The sequence below is a fragment of the Canis aureus genome, chromosome 5 (assembly GCF_053574225.1).
Source record: "Canis aureus isolate CA01 chromosome 5, VMU_Caureus_v.1.0, whole genome shotgun sequence".
Taxonomy (NCBI): domain Eukaryota; kingdom Metazoa; phylum Chordata; class Mammalia; order Carnivora; family Canidae; genus Canis; species Canis aureus.
Genome location: NC_135615.1, coordinates 76,072,865 through 76,096,616, shown reverse-complemented (window position 1 = coordinate 76,096,616; position 23,752 = coordinate 76,072,865). Strand labels below are relative to the sequence as shown.

The window sequence follows — 23,752 nt, the reverse complement described above, 5'->3', positions numbered from 1 at the left end:
TCAGCCTGACAGCTGCCATGCAAGGACCATCTTTCACTCCCAAGAGTCAAAGGGGAGAGGAGTGAAGGTAAGTCCTTTCCAAACAGGAGTCACTTTGGAAAGGTGGCTGTCAGCGGGTGGCGAGGGCACCCCCTGCCTGGTGGCTCTTCCCTAGAAGACAAGTAGCCAGTGGGGGAGGGAGGGATGAAGGAGGAAAGCAGGTGTGAGGGATGAGTGAGGGAATCAGGAGGAGGGAGGAGGGCATATAGGCAAACAGCAGATGAGCGAACAAACGGAAGGCCAGAGTTGAGCAGTTAACTGTATTTATTAGACCCTCGCTACCCTAAATGTGGTCCGTGGACCAGCAGCATCGGGATCGCCTGGGAGCTTGTTAGAAATGCTTACACCTAAAACTAATACACTGTTATATGTCAATTATATCTCAATTTTTTAAGAAAAGAAAATTAAATGCAGATCCTCAGGTCTCGCCCCAGACCTATAGGATCTACCTTCTATAACCAGATATCTAAGTGATTTGCATGCACATTAGAATTTGACAAATACGGGATCCCTGGGTGGCGCAGCGGTTTGGCGCCTGCCTTTGGCCCAGGGCGCGATCCTGGAGACCCGGGATCGAATCCCACATCAGGCTCCCAGTGCATGGAGCCTGCTTCTCCCTCTGTCTGTGTCTCTGCCTCTCTCTCTCTCTCTCTCTCTCTCTGTGACTATCATAAATAAATAAATAAATAAAAAAAAAAAAGAATTTGACAAATACTTTATTAAGCTATCAGGGTACCCTAACCCTAACTAGACACCTTATCATCATGCTGAGAACTTTAATACGGACACTAATGCCCAGACCCTACCTCACTTCAATTAAATCGGGACTCTGAGGTTTGGGGCCTGGGCAGGCTATCTCTATAACAGCCCCCAAGGTGATCCCTATATACGGCCAGGGTCGGACAGAGCTGTAAGCAGCTCATGACACCTTAAGAGAGGCTAGACGTGGTCAAGACAGACCCTCTGAGCTCAGGGCCTCAGCTCTAGTCATGTCTTTGACAGAACGTGGATTCAGACTGGCCACGGGCAACCCTGCCATTCTTATCCCAGAGCCCCCCCTCTTTCTTGACTGCAGCTGGGGGGGCTCCTCTAGAGAGAGATGATCTTTACCTGCTGGTGCTCAGCCCAGCTACCCGAGGGGAGAGGAGAGGCCTGTCTTGTTTTCCGATACATTTCTCAGCCTCTGCCCACAGACACTCCAGGGATGGCAGCTTCTAGCCCAATGGTCCCCTAAAGGTCCCCCAGGGCCAGAGGGACAGAGAAACCAAGGCGTTGGGGTCTGGCCCCATTGTCAAGAGTCTGGGGTCAAAGAAAGGTACAGCTTCAAGTGCCAACCTCGAAAGGGTCTTCCAGAATGTCTACAACCCAACTGGACAATGGATGGCCAGCACAAGTTTCCATTAGCCCCAACGAAAGATTTCAAGTTGCAAGATGGTTGTCAACGTCTCAAACCAATAGATTGCACATTTTAAAGACTTCCAGGATTCTGTTGAAACTCTGCAGATCTGGCGACAGCTGGCTGCAGCTTGTTGGATGCCCGTTAGCCGAGCAGCTGCAGCTCCCACACCCCACCCCTGCCTGACCTCCCTACCCAGCTCCTGGAAGAGTTGCCCTTGGGCCCTGGAATTTGAATCTGACTCTTTTCCTTCGAAGAGAAGCTGCTGACCTAACAGGATGGGAGCGCGCAGTGTCCTGCCTCAAGGTTCAGCCTTGCATCGTTCTCACCAGGTACTCCAGGCCGCCTCCCACTCACCCCCAGCAGCAGGTACTCCCAGGGATCTGAGGGTCACTAAAAGGCCAGCTTTTTCACAATGCAAGAATTATTTTTTTTTTGCAAGAATTGTTTAATTGGATATGATATTCTATTCTTTTCTCTCCCTCTTCCTCACCCATCCATCCCCAAAGGGAGGGCCAGCCAGCGGCCCTTCTGATGGGAAGGCCCTTAGCCCCCCTGGTTTTTTGTGAATCTCTTCCTCTTGCCAGGAGGAAACTGATTTGGCAGGCCAGAAAAGATCCACTAAAGACTGTGTCACACTGGAGCAGGAGGTCTGGGAGGAGACAGAGGCCAGGCCTGGGGACAGGGGCGTCCCCGTGAAAGAAAGAACATGCAAGTGCCAAGCAGTGCGTGGCCTCCCTGCCCCTCAGAATCACTGATCCAGGACCCGGGCTCCAGCAGACTCCTGCCCACCTGTGCTGTGGAATACCGAGCCACAGAACGGACGTGGTGGCCTCTCTCGAAGGTGGGAAATGAACACACGTGACCACGGTGACTACCTGCCATGCTCTTCCCAAATGTGAGATCTGAAGGCTTAGCTGGGAGCAAGGGCCCAGGTGGCCCCTTCGTGTCTGTCACAGGCACTTCTGGGCCTTCCCAGCTCCTGAACTCCAGGGGAAGTCTGGAAGTCAAGGCCGAAGGACCAGAACATGCTTGGGCTGCAGGCCCATGTGGTCCATCCTGCAGGTGCTTTCTGGACCCCATGGCTCAGTACCAGGCTTCTAGATGGGGGATCTGCCATTGGCCAACATCTCCGTGGAGTCTGAGCTTCAGAAGCCCCTCACATCTGTGGGGAGGCCTGTGGAAGCCAGCAGGGACAGGTGCGTGGTGAGGTAACCAAGGGAGGCTCTGTCCGCTTCTCAGTTCTGCTCAGGAAACTGCTGGAAGCAGTAGAAATGGAGGTCCAGTCTCTAGGAGGCAGCTCAAGACAAGGACAAATGCAGGAGCCCAGCTCTACACCAGCTGGGGGCAGGGGCAGGGGGCAGAGCGGCCCGGGGGAGCCATCTGTCACGTACAAAATGGGCATCTCTGAATGAACGTCTTGGGAAGCCTGGGTAGGGCGGCTGGTGGCCAGGGCTCTCCTTGAGCTTGTGTGAGGTCCCTACAACACTGGGATCCATTTCTTGTCCTCATTGTAGAGAAAGGACTGCTTTCCGGGGAATTCTGGCCTGTAGGTGGCTGTGGAGAGAGAGACAGAGACAGTATTAAGAGTGAAAAGGCCAGTTGCTCAAGCCCCTGGCATTCTAGATCAGAGCTGGGAATGCCAGGGCCACTCCTGTCCCAGCCCCTATATCTTACAAGTAGGGAGGAAGAGAGGGACTGGCCTGGCCAAGGCAGGTCTCTGGTTTCCAACCTTATTTAACTCCCTGTAACTTCTTTAACAGAAGAAAATTTACAAAAGAGCTTCCTATCAGATTTGAAAAAAATATTGAGTAAAGCGATACTTTTAATGAAGCAAGGTGTCAGTTTGGTGGGTTGTGTTTTCATTGAGTTCAGAAATTTCCAGAAGGGGTGCCTGGCTGGCTCAGCTGATAGAGCCTTGAGCTCTTGATCTCCGGGTGATGAGTTCAAGCCCCACATTGGACATGGAGCCTACTTAAAAAAAGCTGGAGGGTGGTGGTGGCGGCAAATTTCCAGAAAAATGAAAGCCATGATGACTGCAGGCACATTCTCTAGGACACCAGCTGCCAGGACCATATAGGGGTGAGTAGAAACACTCAGGCTGATACTGACTTGGTTAATGAAGGTCCAGGCTAATGGGAGCTCTTGGCAGTCCAGGCGGATGTGTACTCACTGGAAGCCAAGAAGGCAGATGTTTGCATGTGGCTTATCCCCAGGCCACCCCTTAGGGAAGCCCACCTTGGTGCAGGTGACCGCGGCAGCAAGAATTGGCCTGCCCCTGTGTGCAGCACGGAGAGGACACTCAGGAAAAGCTCCTTGGGGCCTGGGCCCAACAGGGTCAGACAAGGATGCTCACTGGTCGCCCGGCCTCCTGGAGCCCACCACTTAAATGGAACCTTAGCACATTTGCCCAACCAAGCCTGACCAGGCGACCCCAGGCCTCTGCAGCCCTCTTGACCTAATGACCATTTATACATTTCCAAGGCCGAAGCTGTCACAATGACTTTCTCTGGCCTGTCCACCTTACATTTTATTCACCTGTATGTTTGGAGCGGAAGGTATCTCCCCTGCCAGACGGACACCTCGGGGGGTAGGCACCAAGCTAAGTCACCTTTGTCTCTCCAGGGTGGGAGCATCAAGTGCTCCCTGAAAGATGGAATTAAACAGACCCGGCAGCCAGCTCGGCTCAGCCTTCCTCCTCCTCCTCCACGGCCTGCCTGCAAGCACACCTGTCAGTCCCCAGCGCCACCAGCTCAGGCCAATGTCACAGGGGGTGGCAAATAGCTAAGGGGCTCTGAGAGAGCTCCAGAGAGGTCGGGAACACAGAGAGGACCCACTGCAGTAGGTCCTCGTGCTATCAGCTTTCGGGGAGGTCCTAGAGGTGACAGGGTCCCACCTTGGGGGATGGCCTTTACAGATGACCTTAGCCATCTGTAAAAAGGCTGTGGAAGGGATCCCTGGGTGGCGCAGCGGTTTGGCGCCTGCCTTTGGCCCAGGGCGCGATCCTGGAGACCCGGGATCGAATCCCACGTCGGGCTCCCGGTGCATGGAGCCTGCTTCTCCCTCTGCCTGTGTCTCTGCCTCTCTTTCTCTGTGTGTGTGTGTGACTATCATAAAAAAAAAAAAAAAAAAAAAAAAAAAAGGCTGTGGAACTAGAAGGCTCACAGGGGCTGCTCTAGTGAACCGGCCCTGGCGTGTTTCATGACAATGGGGCACGGAGGGGAAACGGCCTGGTGCTTTGCTCTGCTGCTGCTCCCACCGCCGCTCAGTGCGCATCCTGTTCTCCAGGCCCTCCCCAGCTGTGAAGTGATTTGGCCAGATCAGGCCAGTGATTTAAACATTTCTAAGAACGTGGAATTGTTGGACAATCTGACAAAAGCTATGGCCTCTTTCTCCCAAAATTAGTATCTTCGTGCTCCAAGTCTGCAGGCAATTTCAGGGCCACAGCCTCCCTCTGGAGCTTGGACGCCACGATTATTAGCCACGAATCCCTGGCCTGGATTAACTCTAAGAGCCCTTCCACCTTAAAAAAAAACAAAAAACAAAAAAACCCCTTTCATACCCTGAAAGTGCAAGCTTAAATGTCTTCCAGATGGACTCTAACCTCTGTACCCTGTTTGGCAAACAGCCCATAAATCAGTGACATTTGATGGCCCGGGAATGACAAACAATTCCAAATTTGGTTTTTACGATCATTTAAAAACAATCCTCTGACCTGGGCCCGGCAGGCCTGCCTGGGACGGGGCTGCCGTCCACCGGCCGGTGTTGGACACGAAGGACGCACTGGAGATGAAGTGCCTGGGCGGCCCCTCGTAGTCCACGATCTCGTACTGACCAGGTCCTGGGAGCGGTGGCTTTGGGGGCAGGGGCAGAGGCTGCGCAGAGAAGGTCAGGATGGGGTTTTTCCTTCAGAGAAAGACAAAATGTGAAGTTAGCACTACAGCAGTCCATGGGGGAGATGGTTGTTTTGAGACCAAGTCAAGACCTGCCCTGCCCCGAGCTGTCTGCCCAAGGACGGGACAGGGCACCGGGAGACGTGGGCAGAGCCCTGGCTCCACTGCTAGTGAGTCGGGGGGCCCTGGCCCTCACTTTTCTCTTCTGCACAAAGTTGCTTTTAAAAGTACTTAACCTCACAGGCTCGCTGTCAGGGTTCAGTGAGATGATGCCCCTAAAGCAGTGGTCAGGGCAGGGCCCCGCACAGTGAGGACACGGTACGCGCTGCTGTGGAGGATGGTGCTGAGCTGATCAGAAACGGCAGACGTGTGCCAGCTCCGACCACGGGGTAGGGCCTGGCTGGAGCTCCATGTAAAGGACTCCGGCCTCACGTGGGCTTTATGGGAAGAGCCATATGGGTGATCCGCTTGTGACGTCTGCCATAGCCAGGAAATGGGACGAGGCACCCCAAATTCCAGAGATTTGTCATCCCAAGACCAGTGGATCTCCAAAGATCTCCAAAGACCATGCCAGCATTGACATTTCAGAATCCCACTACATATCTTCCTGGCAAGGTAGGATGTGGGAGGGGAAAGATTTTGGTTGGAAATCAAGAGCCCTCTCCCCTATCGCTTCTGTTGCAATTGTTCCTTTTTAGGCTTATCTCTGCCCATCAGGAAAGGGAGTCTTTTACATCCCAGATTGAGAGGATAAATGAAAGATAAATGGAATCCATAGTGGAGCTATAGCTCCATTGCTAATTCACTCTGGGCCTCAGTCTCCCCATCTGCAAAATGAGGAGATTGGACACGATATTGTCTAGGGTCCCTTCCAGCTGTGACCATCCACCAGGCCATGGATAAAGAGGTCCACTGGTGGGGGCTCCTGGGTGGCTCAGTCACTTAAGCATCTGCCTTTGGCTCAGGTCATGATCCTGGGGTCCTGGGATCAAGTCCCACATCAGGCTCCCTGCTCAGTGGGGAGTCTGTTTCTCCCTCTGCCCCTCCCTCTCCCTTTCTCTCTCTCTCAAATAAATAAAGAAAATCATGGAAAAAAAAAAAAAAAAGAGGTCCCCTGTTTGCCCAGGGAATTCTGGGATTGTTATGGGAATCACACTCCTCTCTGGCCATGCAATAAAAGGGCTGCTCACTCCCACCTCACACCTGAAGCTCCTTGGTCTTTCACCAAAGGAAAGGGAAAGTTCTCGGAGCACTGAATAGCCACAAATGGCTCACCCCAGTTTGAAGCCAACACAGAAGAGGGGACTGGGATTCCTGGCTGCTGGTACTCTGCGGCCCTTTGGCCGATACCTTTGGAAGCAAAGGCATTTTTAAACTCAGAGAGCTAAAGGGGACCTAGAGATGTCTTATCCAACCTCCTTATTGTGCTAAAGCACTTAGTGCCCAGAGACAGAAAGCCAGTCACCCAACGTCACCGAGCAAAGGAGTGGTAATGCCAGCACCAGAACTCGAGTCTCAAGGGCCTGGCAATTTGGGGAAGGCACCATGGCAGAGGGGAGTTTTTGAGATTTCGAGTCATACAGACCTGCACCTGAATTCCAGTCATCCCACTTGCCGGCTGCGAGACCTCAGGCAGGTCCCCCTCTTTGTAAGGGAGTCGCTGAATGGAGCAAAGAAGACACCTAGTGCCGCGCCAGCCCACATTAAATGCTCAATAAAAGTAGCTGTTGTTAACATGATGGTCGTGCCAGGCACTGCCTGCTGCGTGGCCCCAGAGGCTAGGGGGCCCCCTCACACAGTCACCCCGAGGCTGGCTGGCCACTCCCACTGCCAGAGGAGGCCGTTGAAAGTCCTTGTAAATCTGCTTGAGCCTCACATCTTCTGATGGGAGGAACAGCTGGCCTGGTTGCTTATAGCTTATATTTAGAACAAAGGTGCCCACAGGAGACGGAGAACCAACCTTACCTCTTTCCTCCCCTCCAGCTGACATGGAAGAACTGGTTAAAGTGTGTGACCAACCACCTCTCCCCTTAGAAATAAAGCTGGCTTCTCCTTGTTCTGGCTTGTGTCACCCCTTCAAAGCACCCCCAGAAATTTGATGAGTGTGGAACTGGCATCACTGAGAGACAGGCTTGAGTCCTTGAAGCTGGAGCTGGAATGAGCCAACCACCGCATGACCTCACCCCATCAGTCTGGGTCACCCCCTTGCTCCGTTCTCTGAGGCGGCCATGATGTGTCCCTGTTCCTCACCAGGGACAGCCTGCAGGAGGCCGGGCCACTGTCTCATCAGGATCCTCGGCGAGAGGGCCTAGAGGATCCTTGCCCAGGAGAGCCTCAGCACCAGCAGCTCAGCCCTCTGGATCTTTACAGAGCAACCATGTGCCAGGCACCCTGGGAGGTCCACACTGTTCTGTGATAAGACACAGACCCTGAATGCTCCCAAGGCTAGTGACAGCGATGGCTGGTGACAGCTTAAGGAAGTACAGGCTTTGTACCCGGACAAACTCGGGTTGGACTCAGCACTGCCCCCCTCTCTGTGTGACCTCAGCGAAGTCTCAGCCTCCCTACGGCTCAGATCCTTCATCTGTGAAATGGGGGTATAGTACCTTCCACCCAGGATTGCTATGAAGGTTAACTGGCGCTTGTATTATTCTTTTTAAGCCTGAAATATTAGAATAGAGGCAAAAACACTGTTCTGAGAGGTGGGGGTGGGAGTGGGGTGGGGAATTCCAAATTAAGTGAATCCAGAAATCTACCCTAGAAGAGATAACATTTGCCCTGAAAAGTAAGCAGGAATTCTTCAGGTGGATAAGGGGGCATTTCTCGCAGAGGAATCAGCAGGTGCCAAAGCACAGCTGAGGCATGAGCTATAGCTGCGTGCGGCAGGAATGGGGACAAGGAGGCAGCGGCCGAGCCTCCTAGACCGCCTTCAGCCCTTCAGTGTGCCCATGACTTATAGGTGGTTCACCTGTTTCTGACCATCGGCCCTCGCAGACCCCAATGAGAAGCTAAATGAGTAGCTCGCATTTATGGCCTCTCAATCCAACCTAACCCCCTACACCCCTTGCTCCCGTGTGACCTTCCAGAAGCCCCCAGCACAACACTCTTCCACCACTCCATGCCTTTGCCTGCGCTGTTCCTTCTGCCAGGATCACCTACATTCCCTGCAAACTCTGGTCATTCTTCACTTCTCACATCCTTCAGGGCAACTTCTTTGGCCTCCACCACCACCACCACCAACGCCCCCCGCCTGCCCTTCCTGTGGCTTCCACAGAGCAGCATGGGTTCCAGAGTCAGCTGGACCTGCATGCCACTCCTTGTTCTACACCTTCATCTGTGCTCCATGTAACAGTGCCGCCCTGCAGGGCCGCTGGGAGCAGGACGCCAGGTGACATCCATGAAAGCTCTCAGCTCAGCGTGGCTGGGCCCTCGAAACTTCAAGCCATTCTTCTTTTCTCTGCATAGAACATGCTAGGTTTTCAAACATTCTATATGTGCCTAGTTCTTTAAACCAAGGGACTGCATCTGATTCATTTTTGAGGTCCCATCACCATTACCCAGGACATTTGCTGAACTGCAGAGAAAAACAGAGGGGTTGCGGCAAGTAGGGGAGCCCAGACCTCTGAACCCCACCTGATAGTTTTATCACCATCTAGGGCTGCTCCCTCCATGGTGAGGTGGGGCTGGGCAGATCACAAAGGTCTGGCTGGATCAAACCCGGGGCAGCCCTCAGTGCATTGTGACCAGGGCTTTTATGAGCCTCATTGCTCAGTTATAAAAGCCAACCTGGTCCTGCCCCATAGAAAGAAAACATCTATCAAAGGCTCTGAGTTGGCCACAACTGGATTAAGTATGTTTGCAGCTCCCAATGTGAGCTGTTTGCAAATCGCCCAAGAATAATGAATGTCTCAGAGGACTCAGCAGGTCACTCGGGGAAGGCATCCGAGACCCTCGGGACACTCCCAGGCACCGATTCACTCTGCCTCAGGGATTCCCAGGGTCGGGAGGGATAAAGGGGCAATTTTTTCTCATCATTAAAGGGCAGCCAGTTGCCTCTGGGGTGGAATGCAGCATCTGTTTAACAGAGTAGAGGGTGACAGATTACAGCCGCTTGGGAAGAAGCATCCCATATCTAATTGAAAATCCCAGGGGAACTTTAGGTGGGTCATGATAATTACCCAAATTGGAGCGGGGCCAACAAGGTTTGATTCTTTAGCTCTGGCTGTGGCAGGACAGCGTGTCTGTGCAAAACCAGTGGCTTAGAAACTCCAGGAAGTAGATCAAGGGTTAGAAAGATGTCAGTGGGCGGTTCCCCTCGCTACTGGTGAGTGTGCGTGGAAGGCAGCACCCGGGAGGGACCAGTTTGATCTCCAAAAGTCCTTATCCTGACTCACCCTGATTCACTGAGTCATCACTGTGACAGTATGAAGCTGACACTTCACTTCTCTCCTAAAGCCCCCCTGATAAATGCTCTTAGCTTTGAGTAGGCAAGCTGGCCACAGCCAAGGGACACCTGTGCCCTGTTCTTAGGCTAGGGAGCCCAGAAGTGGTCATCCCAACACCCTGCCAGCCCTTAGCACAGCATCTGCCCTCCGGAGGCCACTCGAGAAGCAGCAGGTGAGTACAAAGGACCCAATCACATACCTCAATAAAAAGACAAGTTCCATGTATCGAAAGCTTACCGGGTACCAGACCTGATGAGTTTTGTGGGTTTTCTTATTTTATCCTTGCAAGCACATTACCAAGCATTCATTTCACAATTTACAGGGTTGAATTTGAATTCCTGGGTTCCCAGGCTCCCAGAGCTGGTGAGTGAGGAAGGTGGGAGGGTTAACCCTGGCCCGACTTGGAACCTGTGCTTATACACGTCCACTAGGTCCCATGGCCTCCACAGCCTGTTCTCAGCTCTGGGGCCAGCGACAAGAGTAGAGACTAGACAAGCCCATGCCTGGCCCCCTGCTAGCCTCCCGAGCACTTCCAGACATCACCAAGCCCTCAACTCCCAGGGCTTCACTTTTGTTGGTGGGTAACATGAGACTAACAATTCTAGGGGACAATTCATATCTCCTGATTCTTCCTGCATCCTTAAGAAAGCAGAGCCGAAAGATTACCTTTGCAAGCTGGGACCCTCCCCAAAAGTAAGGAGCCAAGCATTTGCCATTCAAGACAAATAAGGACAGGCCTCACATCATGTCACATGGGCACGACACCTGGGTTGCTTGCGCTTGCCAAAAGGAAACCCCGTGAGGACTCTCAGATTCTCCACCACTGCCCTGTGCAGCCCTGGAGAGTTAAACGTGCTCTGGTTTGGTATGGATAGAGTCTTGACAAGTTACATGGAGATAGGGGGTAAACAATGTGGACCTTCTCGGGGGCCTGATGATCCCAGCAGGTGGGCCCCCAGCTACTCCTCTCCTCTCTTCCTTCTGGGCCATAGGAGAGGACACAGAACTCCAATTTGAGAGACTGGAGTCTGGACATGCCCTCAATACTACAATATTCAGCTGTATCTTTATATTAACTCATTTCTTCATCATTGCACATAAACAGATGGATACTTTAGACTAACTCAGACACACTGGAGTTTTATCTTTTTGCTTTTTAAGTACAGTTACAGATTTCTTAGCTGTAGCCTTTCCATGTCAATTAAAAATATAGGTATTTTGGGCCTCCTTTGTGAGTCCAGGCTGGCTCCATGTTCACTGCCCTCAGTAAGTATTCCTAAATGACATGGTGAGCAATCCTGGGGGTGATGGAGTGTCAGAAATGGAAAGACCTCCCCTCCTTTCACATGTAAAGAAATAAGGTCCATGCAGGTGCTGAGAGCAGCCCCAGATTGTGGGGGAAGTTAACGCAAATGTCCTACCAGGGCACCACGCACTTACCAGGGAGAACCCAAGTGGGGGTCTATGTACTCACCAGGGGAACCCAAGTGGAGGCCTATCTACTCACCAGAATGAACCCAAGTTTAAAAGACACTGGGTTTAATAGGTTTCTGTACTTTGGGACATTTCAGAGCCATGTACACCGTGATATTCCCAGGGGCAGAGGGTTCATATACAGTGCTTCCTAGACTTATTAACCAAAGATCTGTCATTCACAAAGCTTCACAGAGAGCCAGTGATCCCCAGACACCCCCAGACACACCAGCACCACTGCCCTGCACCCAGCTGGAGATACTGCCCTCAGGGATGTATGTGGCCACACAGCCTTGGGGCCACATGATTCAGCATTTTGTTGCATGTGCCTCTGCTCTGCTCTGGAGTTGTTCCCAGGCGAGCCTAGCTGAAGGTATGTATGGTGCCCTGTTCACCTGAGTACCCCCACAGCCTCCAACACAGACCCAGAAACCTACAGAGCCTATTGACTTGACAGATGCAAATGTCATAAAATGGGAATTATTTCAAACCATTCTTCAAACTTCAGCAAAGGCCAAATGCTGAAAATTCTGAATGAATTCAAATTCCTCACTTCTCTGGGGGAAGCAGCTCAACACTGAGTGTTCTCCACTCTCCTTTTCACTGCTTGCTCGAAGAAGCTTCCAGATTTAAGTGAGGGGCCTGAGTGGCCATGCCAAAGAGCAGTTGTACCCTGTATGCTCACATGCCTATTGGATATAGAATAGCAGCAGCTATCATGACTAAATTCTCATCTAACCCTCACAGAACCCATAGGAGATAAGACTCTTATCTCCACTTAATAACATGGAAACTGAGGCTCAGAGAGGAGAAGCCTCTGCAGAGAACAGAGCTGTGACTCACACCCAGTTCTGCTAGCTCCAAAGCCTGTCCTATAACCCACTCTGGTCACTGGCACAGCAGGGGAAAGGTGGTGTGCGTGTGCCCTAAGCCAGCCCAGAGGTGGGAAGTCCCTGCCTTTCAGAGAGACCCTATTCCTGGAGACCATCCTGCCCCGGTTTTGAGCCCTGGAGCCTGTGAGGGGTCAACCTGCAGACCCCAGGAACTGAAGGGCAGAAGGGACTTACCCAGTGGATTCCATCTGAGGTCCGAGTCCTTGGTCCAGCATGAACTCGGCAGGTTCATGTCTCGCTCCTCTCCCCCACCCCATCTCCTTGTCCTGTGCTGATGGTCAGAGCATGCCCAATGTTGCCAGCCTCTCCTGGATGCCTGGACTTCTGATTCGCTATAGGTATGAGCCTGGCCACCTGCCTGACCTCTCTGGAGGGGCTGCCCTGCTGGTCAGCCCCCCACTGTGGCCAATTGTGCCTGGAGAGGATTATAACAGGGTGAGGTCTTGGATGGCAACAGACGGACTGATCTTACAGTTAGTTCTAGAAGTTCTAGATCCATCTGAGGAATAAATAAGACCTGCAAGTTCTTGAACCTGTTTGGTGAAAGTAATATTCAATGCATAGGATATTAAACATGTTAACACAAATCCCCATCTTCACTTTTTAAATTTGTGTTAATATTATTACCATTTGTACCTACTACATGCCAAACATATATAATAAAATCTGAAAGCAGCACTATGAGGCATGAATTATCCCTACTTTACTTCACAGAGGAGAGCATGGAGACTCAGAGACTTAGAACAGTGCCCAAGGTCACACAGCATGAAAACAGCATAGCTCAAATTCACATCCAGTGGGTCCAACCAACTCCAATGTCTAGACTTTCAACCTATCAGTACAAAACTTTGACACCCCCATGCTGCTGTATATCCTACCACCCCAGTAAAGATTTTATGTTATAAAAATAGAATAATGTCAGTGCCAGGATAGCACAACATCATGGGGGATGTGGAAAGATCCAGACAGTCCTGAGCCTGATTCCCAGTGGCATTTCAAGTTAGCTGTGCACACAGGCAAACCCTCAGCCTCACTTCTAGTCTATGAAGTAAGAATAATAATACTTACAATAGAGTCATTATGATGGTTGAGTAAGATCTTAAGTTCCTGGCACATAGTAGTTGCTCAATAAACATTATGCATTCAGTAAGTATTTATTGAGCACCTACTATGTCGATGAGGGTGGAGAGTAACCTGGAACTCTGTCCTGCCAACCAGTGACACCCCTTCCTCTTCTGCTTATGTTGGGTCCTTCCCCAGAGCCACCTTTCAAAAGAATGGTCAGAATAATCAGGACTCACAGGATAAGAGTCTTTTTCAGAATTTTGGTGTGATCATTGGGGTTGTAATAACCAGGTCCTGGGCCTGTTGATGTCAGTTGTGATCCACGTTCAGTTTTTGATTTAAAACAAGACATTAATACCTTTGGCGACTGCTTCACAAGGGATTCATTGATATTGTAATGCCCTAAGAAGAAAGACATTTTAAAACAGAATAAGGAACTCTTCTCAAGTAAATGAAAAGCAGTATCTCATGCCTAAGAATACATTTAGCATCTACAAAGTGATATCACCCCACAATAGTCTGATAGAAAGGGCTAAAAACCACATTCTCCCTTTAGGGAACATAAGCCATGTGCATCATATACTTAGCTCACGTAATGCTCACAGCAGCCCAGCTAGATGGGTAGTTGGCACCTCCATTCTAAAGAGGAGGAAATGGGGCAGCCCGGGTGGCTCAGCAGTTTAGTGCTGCCTTTAGCCCAGAGTGTGATCCTGGAGACCTGGGATCGAGCCCCACGTCAGGCTCCCGGCATGGAGCCTGCTTTTCCCTCTGCCTGTGTCTCTGCCTCTCTCTCTCTCTCTCTCTCTCTCTCTCTCTCTCTCTCTCGGTGTTTCTCATGAATAAATAAATAAAATCTTTAAAAAAAAAAGAGGAGGGAATGGAGACTCGGAGATACTGGATGATTTGCCAAGAAGATTTCATCTAACTAGGAACTAAATTCAGCTTCCTCCTCTATAAGGTAAGAATAATTTTACCAACAACAGGGTGGTTAGGATAGTCGACTAATATTTAAGTTCCTGGCACATAGTAGTTGTTTAGTTACTACTCTGCAATCAACGAATATTTGTGGAGCACCTACTATGTGGACCCAGGGCTTCCCGTCTTCAAAGCCCATGCTTTCCCACCATGCCCTGTTTCATGAAACTGTGAGAGAATATCATTAATTTAGCTGTGCATAAGGCTTCAAGGAGGAAGAGAATGGCCCTGGCTGGGGGAAGAGGAGGCGATCTCACCTCTAAATTGCCGGGAGCCCTGTCAGTGGGTGTAGGCGTTTTGGAGCGCAAAGAGCAGTACTGAGCAAAAGCCTTGAGGATTTCTAGACCCTTTGACCCAGCCAGCCTTCCCATTACTCAGAAATTAAGGAAATTATTCAACATTCAGGAAAAGCTCTAAGCATAGAGATGCACACAACAGCAGCAGCTGCAGTGTGAGAAGGGGTAAGTGGCCTGAAGGTCCAAGACCAGGGGCACTGCAATGGGAACAGTAGCCCAGTCTAGGGGAACATCAGCCCTGGCCATGATAAATATGAAGACCATAAAGCCACATGGCAATGTTTTTGAAAATAAAGGTGAGTGAAAATAATGCCTAAAAGTTCCTGTCTACTATGATGACCTCTACATACAAACGGGTACTTCTAAATAAAAATGGGTGGGAACCCAGAGAACTGGTAGCATTATGTATGAGGAAAATATTTCAAGTTTTCTAAACATTGTATGATTGGTTTTGTTCTAAATAAAACTTACTTTTCTATTGCAAAAGCACTGAAAACAACAATACGGGGTGTTAGTAAGAAACATATTTGCAAGATTCTATTTAAATGTTACACCCAGTGGTGGCAAAGGTGAAGAGAAACAGGTGCCTCATAGAAGCAGGAGGATAAATTACCTCTCTGCTGAAGAGCAATTTGGTCACCAATATGGAAAAAAAAATTTTTTTTTAATATTTTACATACTTTTGACTTACCAATTTCACTTTAAGCAATTAATATAAGGACATAATCTTGATTGTACACAAGCTGTGAGCTACAAGGATGTTTGCTGCCTCTTTATCTATATTAGTGACCAGTTTAAAACAACTTACATTTCCAATAAGAGGCCATTTGTTGGGACGCCTGGGTGGCTCAGGGGTTGAACGCCTGCCTTTGGCTCAGGGCATGATCCTGGAGTCCCAGAATCAAGTCCCACATCAGGCTTCCTACAGGAACCCTGCTCTCCTTCTGCCTGTATCTCTGCCTCTCTCTCTCTCTGTGTCTCATGAATAAAAAAATAAAATCTTAAAAAAAAAAAAAAGAAGCCATCTGTTCCTTAACGTCTGGTACCATCACGCAATGGAATACCATACATCTGTTTCAAAAATTATATTCTTAGGAAGTTTTTAATAACATGAAAAGAGGTTTCCAATGTATGCTTAAGTTTAAAAAAAGGTAATGTCCAGTTAGCAGCTTTTGTAATATTGGTATACATCTCTTTTATTATGTTTCTTTTTCTCTCATGAATGAATGTGTGTGTGTACATATATATATACACATATATACACACATATATACACATATATACACACACATATATATACACATATATATCTCATTTGCAATGTGTGTGTGTGTGTGTGTGTATACACACACACACACACACACACACACACATTCATTCATGAAAGAAACCTTCCACAGGAAGGTTAAAGCAATGCTTGATTATCAAATGCTGAAAAGCAGAAGCAAGGTAAAAAAAAAAAAAAGGCACTCATGCTCCTATGACCCAAGAACCAAAGGTAAGCTCTGGTGTATTTCCTTCTCGTCTTTTCCTGAGTGTGGCTGGAAGACCACATGGTGTTGAGCTCATACTGCAATTCCCCTTCTATAACCCATATTTAACAGAGGCTCTTCCCCTTATTCTAATAGCCTTTTTTTATTTTAAGGAAAAATAGAGAGGAGGACATTCGTGATGTGCTTGGCAAATGTAAACTTTAGAAAATCCCACCAGCAAATGTGTGAAGCTGAGCCTTGTGCTCAGAGTTGAACATAGGCCAGTCTTGGCCCTCAGCCCCTGAGGCAGGGGCCCTCAGAGCAGCTGGGACAGGGACCCAGCAGGGATGCCCATCACAGTTCCACATCTGTTTTCCACCAGCAGGAGAAGAAACAACCAGAGTTATTTCAGAGAGGTCAAAGCTGATTGTTTATCGGAGAGAGGCAGGTTCCCCAGGCAAGTTTTGGGTGGGCGTTTGGGAGGGTCCTGGATGCAAATCCACCCATGGGACCCTGGGCCAGTTACCTGCATCGTAAGTGTCACTTTAGCCTGTAAAATGGGGACCAATAATAGTAGTAGCTCACCCTGAGCACATGATGGCGGGCTGGCCAATCACTCCACAGGGTTTGGAGATCATTTGATGAGAACTGTAAAGCTCCTGGCACACAGTAGGAGTTTAACTGAATTGGGTACCGGCCACCTCTCCCCTCCTGCTCTGTTACAAGGGACTAGCGGCTCCTGAGGAGCCTCTGGGAAGGAGTGGGCACCTGTGGCTGGCTGGGAAGGTGCCCACGTCCCGGGGCTCCCTGACAGGGCCTCAGGCCAAACTCCAGGGATGTGGGCTTTGTTCTGTATAAACAAACAAGGTGGGGCTTTGCCTATGATGATGCAAGGCAGGGGAGCTTTAGCCAGGGCTTAGCCTCCTAATTAGGGCTGGTTTTGTTATTCAGCTTCAGACTGATCTTCTCAACTTTAATCTGGATTTGGTGAAATCCAACATGCACTGCAATTTTATCCACACCCGCCTCCAAGAGGTGTGATTGTACCTGCAAACCCTCCCTGCTCCTCCCCTCAGCTCCGGCTCAAGACTCCCTGGGGGGAGGGAGAGGGGACCCATTGGGAAGGTCTGCTCTGATGAGGGCTCCCAGAGTGCCAGGTTGCAGCATTGCCTGGCCCTCTGGAAACCTTTCAGTGAGGCTGGAAGTGGGGAGCAGGTCTGAGAGAAGAGGACAGAGCAATACTTCTCCCAGCCCGGGGAGGGAGACACTTGCTGGCCAGCTCTTGGGGCAGTTTCAGAAGTTGCTGTGGACTGACAGGGGCAACAGTGGCCTCAGTCAGACACCTCTAGGCCTAGGCCTGCCATCCGTTCGCTGTGTGATGCTGAGCAGGCCACTTCCACTCCCTGAGCCCCCTCTCCTCACCTGAAACACAGGACTAAGCGTACAGACCAAGGAAGACAGATGTGTGGGGACTACAGGGAAAATGCTTAGCTCGGAGTAGGCACTCAGTAAATGGAGCCATCTTCCCCTGTTGGGTGACTAGTTGGTGAAGTCACCTCCAGGCTAAGGAGAAAAGGAAGGATTTGGACACTCAGTAGTGCATTGAGCGCCCCCGGTGGCCTGTGACAACACCTGGGGCGTGCGAATGTGCACACTTGGGGTGAGAAACTGCTTCCCCATCTGGTGGCCCAGAGTGGGTATGTCTGGTCATGAAAGAGGAGGCCAACAGGCTGCTTTGGGGGCCATCTCTAGAGCAGCCCTCCTTCTTCTTAAGAGGGAGACCAGGTCTTCTCCTCAGCTTTCTCCTTTTTGTTCAACACCTGGCCAATGTCCCCTTTCCCCACAAAGCATAACTCCTTCCAAAGAGACTCCCAATGAAGCAATGGTGCCCCGCAGAGCAGCTCTGGTACATTAACCTTAGGTCAAGGCCAGTGTGCAGGGTGGCTGCTTACCTGGGGCAGGTCCTGTTTCAGGGATAGTGAAAAATCCTCTCTGGGTTTTGGACACAAACCCGGCTCGGGCAGAGACGTTGTTTCTCTGCTTGCAGCAAGAGACAGAGGCCTGGGAAGAGGAAGAGGGAGAGTTCAAGCATGGTGTGTCCGACACCTTCCCTTTCTTTGTCATCAGGTCTGGACAGGTGGCACATTGGGGTAAAATATCACATTTAAACCTGTCCTCAGAACATGAACAGACACGAGTGGAAAAGCCACCCACCCTCCCCGCATCCTGACCGTGCCTTCACCATCACCCCAGCCAGAGTAGCCCAGGAGTTTGTGATCGCCAGCAGAGGTCTGGTCACCCCACATGGCACAGAGGACGGTGCTGGGAAGAGAGCCCGGAAGAGCTGGTTGCCAGGCTTGTGTCTGCCGCACACAGGGCGTGATCCTGTACAAGTTGTTCAATTCCTCTGAACTTGGGGTTTCTCACCCGTGAAACACATCAGGTAACCCCAGCAGTCAACAGACATCACCTATAGGACAGTGTCTTTTTTTCAAGTCCATAACACTGACTGTGCACATTGTTTTCCTTATTTTTTCTATGACTTTTATTCCTTTCAGGACACTTAGTCCTACATATCCCCACCCTGATTCCTTACTGTTCAAACAGCCCTCCGACAAATGCAAGATTTGGGGCTCACAAGGACATCATGTAATTTAAGATTATGATCAGATCTGTAACACTCCCTCGTCTCGACTTTTCTGGACTGACCAGAAATTAAGAATTTTGACTGATCCATGCAATATACAGCATGTTTGGCACTCTAAAAACAATAGGAGAGAGAGAGGAAGGAAAAAAAAGAGAAAAAGAACCCTGAGATCATTCTTCTGCTATATGTGAATCATAAATGTTTTAAATACCAATTTGCAGTCAGTCCCTTGTATTCATTAGATAAAGATGCAATAAAAATCGTGAATGCAGTGACCAAGAATATTTACTGAATGAGTGAAACTATTTGCTGGGGCCAGGATGGTTTGATTTTTCTGAGATACTCCTTTGTCAAAAAAAATGTTTCTCAAGAAATGCAGATGGCATTTTGATTTTGTGTTTACAAAGGCGGAGGAATTTAGCTTTTTCCCAGGGTCCTAATGGCTAGAATGCGTGCAGGGAGGGCAAACAAAAACATCAGATGGAGGAGGCTAATTACTGGACAGAGGGACAGGAGCCAGGTTGCCGGAGAGGAAGTAATAACACAGTATGGGGAAAAAGGATTCAAATAGAGAGGTGGGGGATCGAGGTAAGCAAAGGCAAAAGAAAGGCCCTGATTGACCTCGCCTGCAGTGTGGCTAACAGGATTATCACATTTCTGCTTCTTGCCAGTTGACTCAACCATTGTTCTCTAGGTCTGAAAAAAGCCTCTTGTAGACAAAACACGATTTCAGCCTTATTCCTCATCCAGACAGAAAAACAACTGAAGGAGGGAGCATTTGTGTATACTTCGAGTGCATGTCACTGGAAGATTTCACCATTAGACGAGGAAAACAGTCAGCTAGCTCCACTGGCAGGTTGAAAAAAAAAATGAAGCAGGTTTACTGTATCATGATGGGAAAAAAAAATCCAAGATATAGTTGAGTAGAAAATGCACATATACTGCAGATAGTGTAATCCTAATGCTGAAGGTAGGGATGGGGGGAAGAAGAGACTGAAAGAAACTGCACCTGTTTTTGATGGTGGGTTGCTTTAGAGGGCAGAATTATAAGAGAATTCTATTTTTCTGGTTCATCAGCCTCTAAAATGCGTGGATATATTTTATGAAGAGCATGAATTATTTTCACAGTCACATGAAAACAATAACCCACAAAAACCATGCACTTAAAATGGATGCATTGGCAGAAGGTCTGAGCTCTGACTTGGGAAATGGTCTTTTCTAGTTTAACAACCACATACCTCGGGGGATAGTTCCTTCAATGTCATAAGCATTTATTGCCAGGATCTGTGTGGGACACTGGAGATACATACGATGCCAGGTGGAGACACCCAGAGGAGGTTGGGGAAGCAGATGCATGAAACACTAACTACCTCTCTCAGGAATAGCAAGGGTGCAGCGGCCAAGGACCATCATTATCAGTTTCTTGGACCAGGCCTTGACCTTTCTCCTGTTAGCATAACAGCTTCCTAACTAGTTTTTCAAAAGCTACTCTACCCACACTGTGGTCCATTCTGCTTATGACTGCTGGAGAGGGCTTGTTGAAAAAGTACATCAGATGATGTCATCCTTCTCAAAGGCTTCCCACAGAGAACCAAATTAAAGATCCCTCCCAGGGCTTTTAGGGTCCTGAATGAACTGCCCCCTGCCTACCCATCTGGTTTCCCCTTATCCCCTTTCCTCCTAGCTAATGCTACTCCAGCTACCTCCTTGTAGTTCCCCAGGGCTCAAGCTGCTTGCTGTCCCAGGACCTTTGCACCTGCTATTCCCTCAACTCTGGCTCTTCCTTCAATTCTTGGGTCTCAGCCTCAGAGCCTTCTCTGACCACCCAATCTAAAGTACACAATGCTGTCAACCCCCACATATTCTATCTCTCAGGCTCCAACTATTTGTCTGCCTCAAAGCTGGCCATAGTTTGTAATGATTTTGCTTGCCTGTTTACCAGTTTTGTCTTGAGTTCCCTACCAGAATCTAAGCTATATCACTGGTCTAGGACAGAGTAACCACAGGATCCACGAAGGGAGATCCAGCAGGGCTGGAACATGATGAGTGATCACTTTCCAGCTGTCTATCTCAGCCATCCACCTGTGCTCACTGATATGCAAATAGTCCCTTTGAGTGGGGTAAATTAGGGCAAATCCCTTCCCTTCCCTGAGCTCAGCTTCCTCTTCTGTGAATTGAAAAAAAAGATAACCCACTTCCGTGGACTCTTGTGAATATTAAATACAGTATTGAATACATAATGCTTAGAAAAGCACAGAGGCCTTGAAAACTACTTATCATCATCATCATCATCATCACCATCATCACCATCATCATTATTTTCAGATGCTGGTTATCCCAGGCATAGACTATCTAGAGCTGTGCTCTCTAATATAGCAGCCATTGACTATCAAGCACTGGAAACATGGCTGGTCCAAATCAGGATGTGCTGAAAGTATAAAATACACACTGGATTGTAAAGATAGATGGAAAGAATGTAAAACATTAATTTATTTGTATACTGATTAGATATTGAAATAATATTTTGAGTATATTGGGTTAAGTAGAATATATTCTTAAAATTGATTTTATCTATTCCTTTTTACTTTCAAATGTGGCTACTGGGAAAATTTATTCATTTATTTATTTTATTTATTTATTAAAAATATTCTTACTGGGAAAATTTTAATGATGTATGTGCTCCAATATATTTCTGTTGGACTGTGCTGACCTAGCAGGTAGGTATATCGCTTTGAGCACATTATAATTGATTGGATCAATCTCAGGCAGGGTCTTTACAGTCAGAAAAACAACTATTACTTATAAGTATTATAAAAGAAAAAGGAAATTAAAAATGATGTACTCTAAGACCAAAATATTGTCATATGTCATAATAATATAAATACCTTCCATACAATTCATTTCTTATGTATTTTAGAGTGTTTCCACATTTGTTGCCTCATTTGCTTTTTATAATAACCCTAGAGGGCGAGTATAATTGATTCCATTTTACAATTGAGGCTCAAGAGGTAACGTGATTTCCCCAAAGACATTTGGTGTCTCCACTGATGGCAGAATCCTTGTGCGTCAGGGGCTGGGCTAAGAACTCAGCTTGGATGACTTAATTTAACATCTGCATTAATACTATGAAGTGGACACGTTTCCCCATTTTGCAGATCAATAACCTGAGTCCTGAAAGCTAAAGGGACTTGCCCAGAGCCACGCAGTTACAAAGAGGCAGAGTCAACATTTCAATCCAACTCCATCTCTCAACCATTAATCATACTGTTCTCACTCCATGACTACAGAGTGATTGTAACTGGCGGAGCATTATGTTAAAAAAACAATTTCCAATATGGAAATATGGAAATTTAGTTTCCCTATAAGACCTAAAAGTAAATGGATGGTGACTGTAAATAAAGTGGGAAATAATATACTTATTATGGATAAGAAAACTGTCCCAGAAAAGTCTTGTGATAGGAGTGATTATAGTGAGGATTTTCCAGGGTGTGGTCTTCCCACTGCTTCCCACTGACCTCCGTGTTGCTCACATTTTTCTCTGGGTTCTGCAAATTCTCCATAAAGCCATGCACAGCCTCATGTACCCACTAGGCAGTCAACCAGTGTTAACTGGTTTATCAGTTGAATTAAAATGCTATTTCCCAAAGCATTCCCCCCAACCCCACCTTCATTTATTTTAGTAAAGCATTTATTCAATATGTATTTGAGAAGCATATGCAACATTCTTACATTGTAATGGTTTGGTGCAGGAGTTTCAAATTTGAGGACTTTTGCAAAGCTTGGCAACTGGAACATGCTGGAACAGGAATTACTGAAGTCTTTCTTCGAGACAAAACGTGATGGGATAGTGTATGTGTTCGCTGCAGGGGATTTAGAAATGATGGTGTCCAGTCGGGCACACTGCAAGGACAAAGCCAAAGGAATCAATGCTCTCCCATAGTCCCTTGGCTCTACAGGACAGATGTCAAAGGGATAGTGTCCAGCCCCAGGTCTAAAAGCATTTTGCAAAAGCTGAAACTCTAGCAGGTAACAATGATAAACTGACCTCAGGCTTTGAGGATTTGCTCTTTGAGAATGCAAGTTCTGACCCGTTTTAACTTCTGTAAACTAACTCAAATTATTCATCTTACATTTGGGACTTGGCAAAAATAATTTTGCCATAAATGCATTGCCACCCAATCCCGTTTCAGGCCACTTACACTTGACTCATCAGCTGTTGGGTAATTTATACGATGGGAAGCTTTAGACTTTCTTCCTGCAGCCAAGGCTTTCCTTCTGAGTAAAACCTCATGTCTTGTTTCTAAGATTAAGTAATCTGAATTGCTTAAATAATAGGTTTGCTTCTAATGTCTTAAAGGCACAAGGGTCGATGGGACTTGCCGTCCACACATGCCTCCTACCTTCCACCTAATTGCTCATTTCTTTTTTTTTTTTTAAGATTTATTTGAGAGAGAAAGCATAAGCAGGGGGAGGGGCAGAGGAAGAGGAAGAGGCAGACCCCCCCACTGAGCAGGGGCTCGATTGCAGGACCCTAAGATCATAACCTAAACTGAAGGCAGATGCTTAACTGACTGAGTCACCAGGTGCCCCCTAATTGCTGATTTCACAGAACCCTACAGTATTTTTGTTTCAGTAAAACCAATCTTACTCCTTCCAGGAAGCCATAATAAATTATTTTCAGGTTAAAAAAAAAAAAACACAACACCAGAATCAATGTTTGCCAAATGAAAATGGGCAAAAGCCATAGAAACTAAGTGATAACATCACTTTACACTAGGACAGTATGGCAAGTATTGGAGTCTGATAAAGCAAACAAACAAAAAATTCTTATTATTTTATGGTTAAAAGCTTGAGAACATCGTCCCAGGTGTCCTCAGCTGGATAGGGGTCAATTGCTAAACAAGCACAGAAAGTGGGCGAGGCTATGGGAAGGCATTAGCTCTCACCCCCACCAGCTCCTCACCCTGCACTCGGTGGCAGTGGTTCTCACTATTTGGACCACGGATGGCATACGGGTGGATGTGCTCCCAGGGGCCAAAGTGTTCTCATCCAGAGTCTCAGCTGTTCAGAGTCTAACCCAGGATCAAGTTCCAAGTCGGCCTTCTCCCAATTGTCAGGATTCACTGATGTTCCCAGAAGTAAGGTCACCCCTGCCCTG

At 48.3% G+C, this 23,752-nt stretch overlaps 1 protein-coding gene across 7 annotated transcripts in view; it reads right to left on the bottom strand.

The window, feature by feature from the left end:
- Positions 1-1,841: 1,841 nt before the first annotated feature.
- STPG1 (sperm tail PG-rich repeat containing 1) overlaps positions 1,842-23,752 on the bottom strand; it is a 47,924-nt gene continuing 26,013 nt past the window's right edge. For 6 of the 7 annotated variants that reach the window (XM_077899114.1, XM_077899117.1, XM_077899119.1 and 3 more), the window contains 5 exons: positions 22,324-22,494; positions 17,900-18,008; positions 13,441-13,606; positions 5,151-5,341; positions 1,842-2,992 (listed from right to left, as the gene is read on the bottom strand). In XM_077899114.1, the coding sequence (XP_077755240.1) occupies positions 2,916-2,992; positions 5,151-5,341; positions 13,441-13,606; positions 17,900-18,008; positions 22,324-22,494 (714 nt within the window). In that variant the 3' untranslated portion in view covers positions 1,842-2,915. The remainder of the gene's footprint in view (positions 2,993-5,150; positions 5,342-13,440; positions 13,607-17,899; positions 18,009-22,323; positions 22,495-23,752) is intronic. The other variant, XM_077899118.1, reaches the window with a different exon arrangement.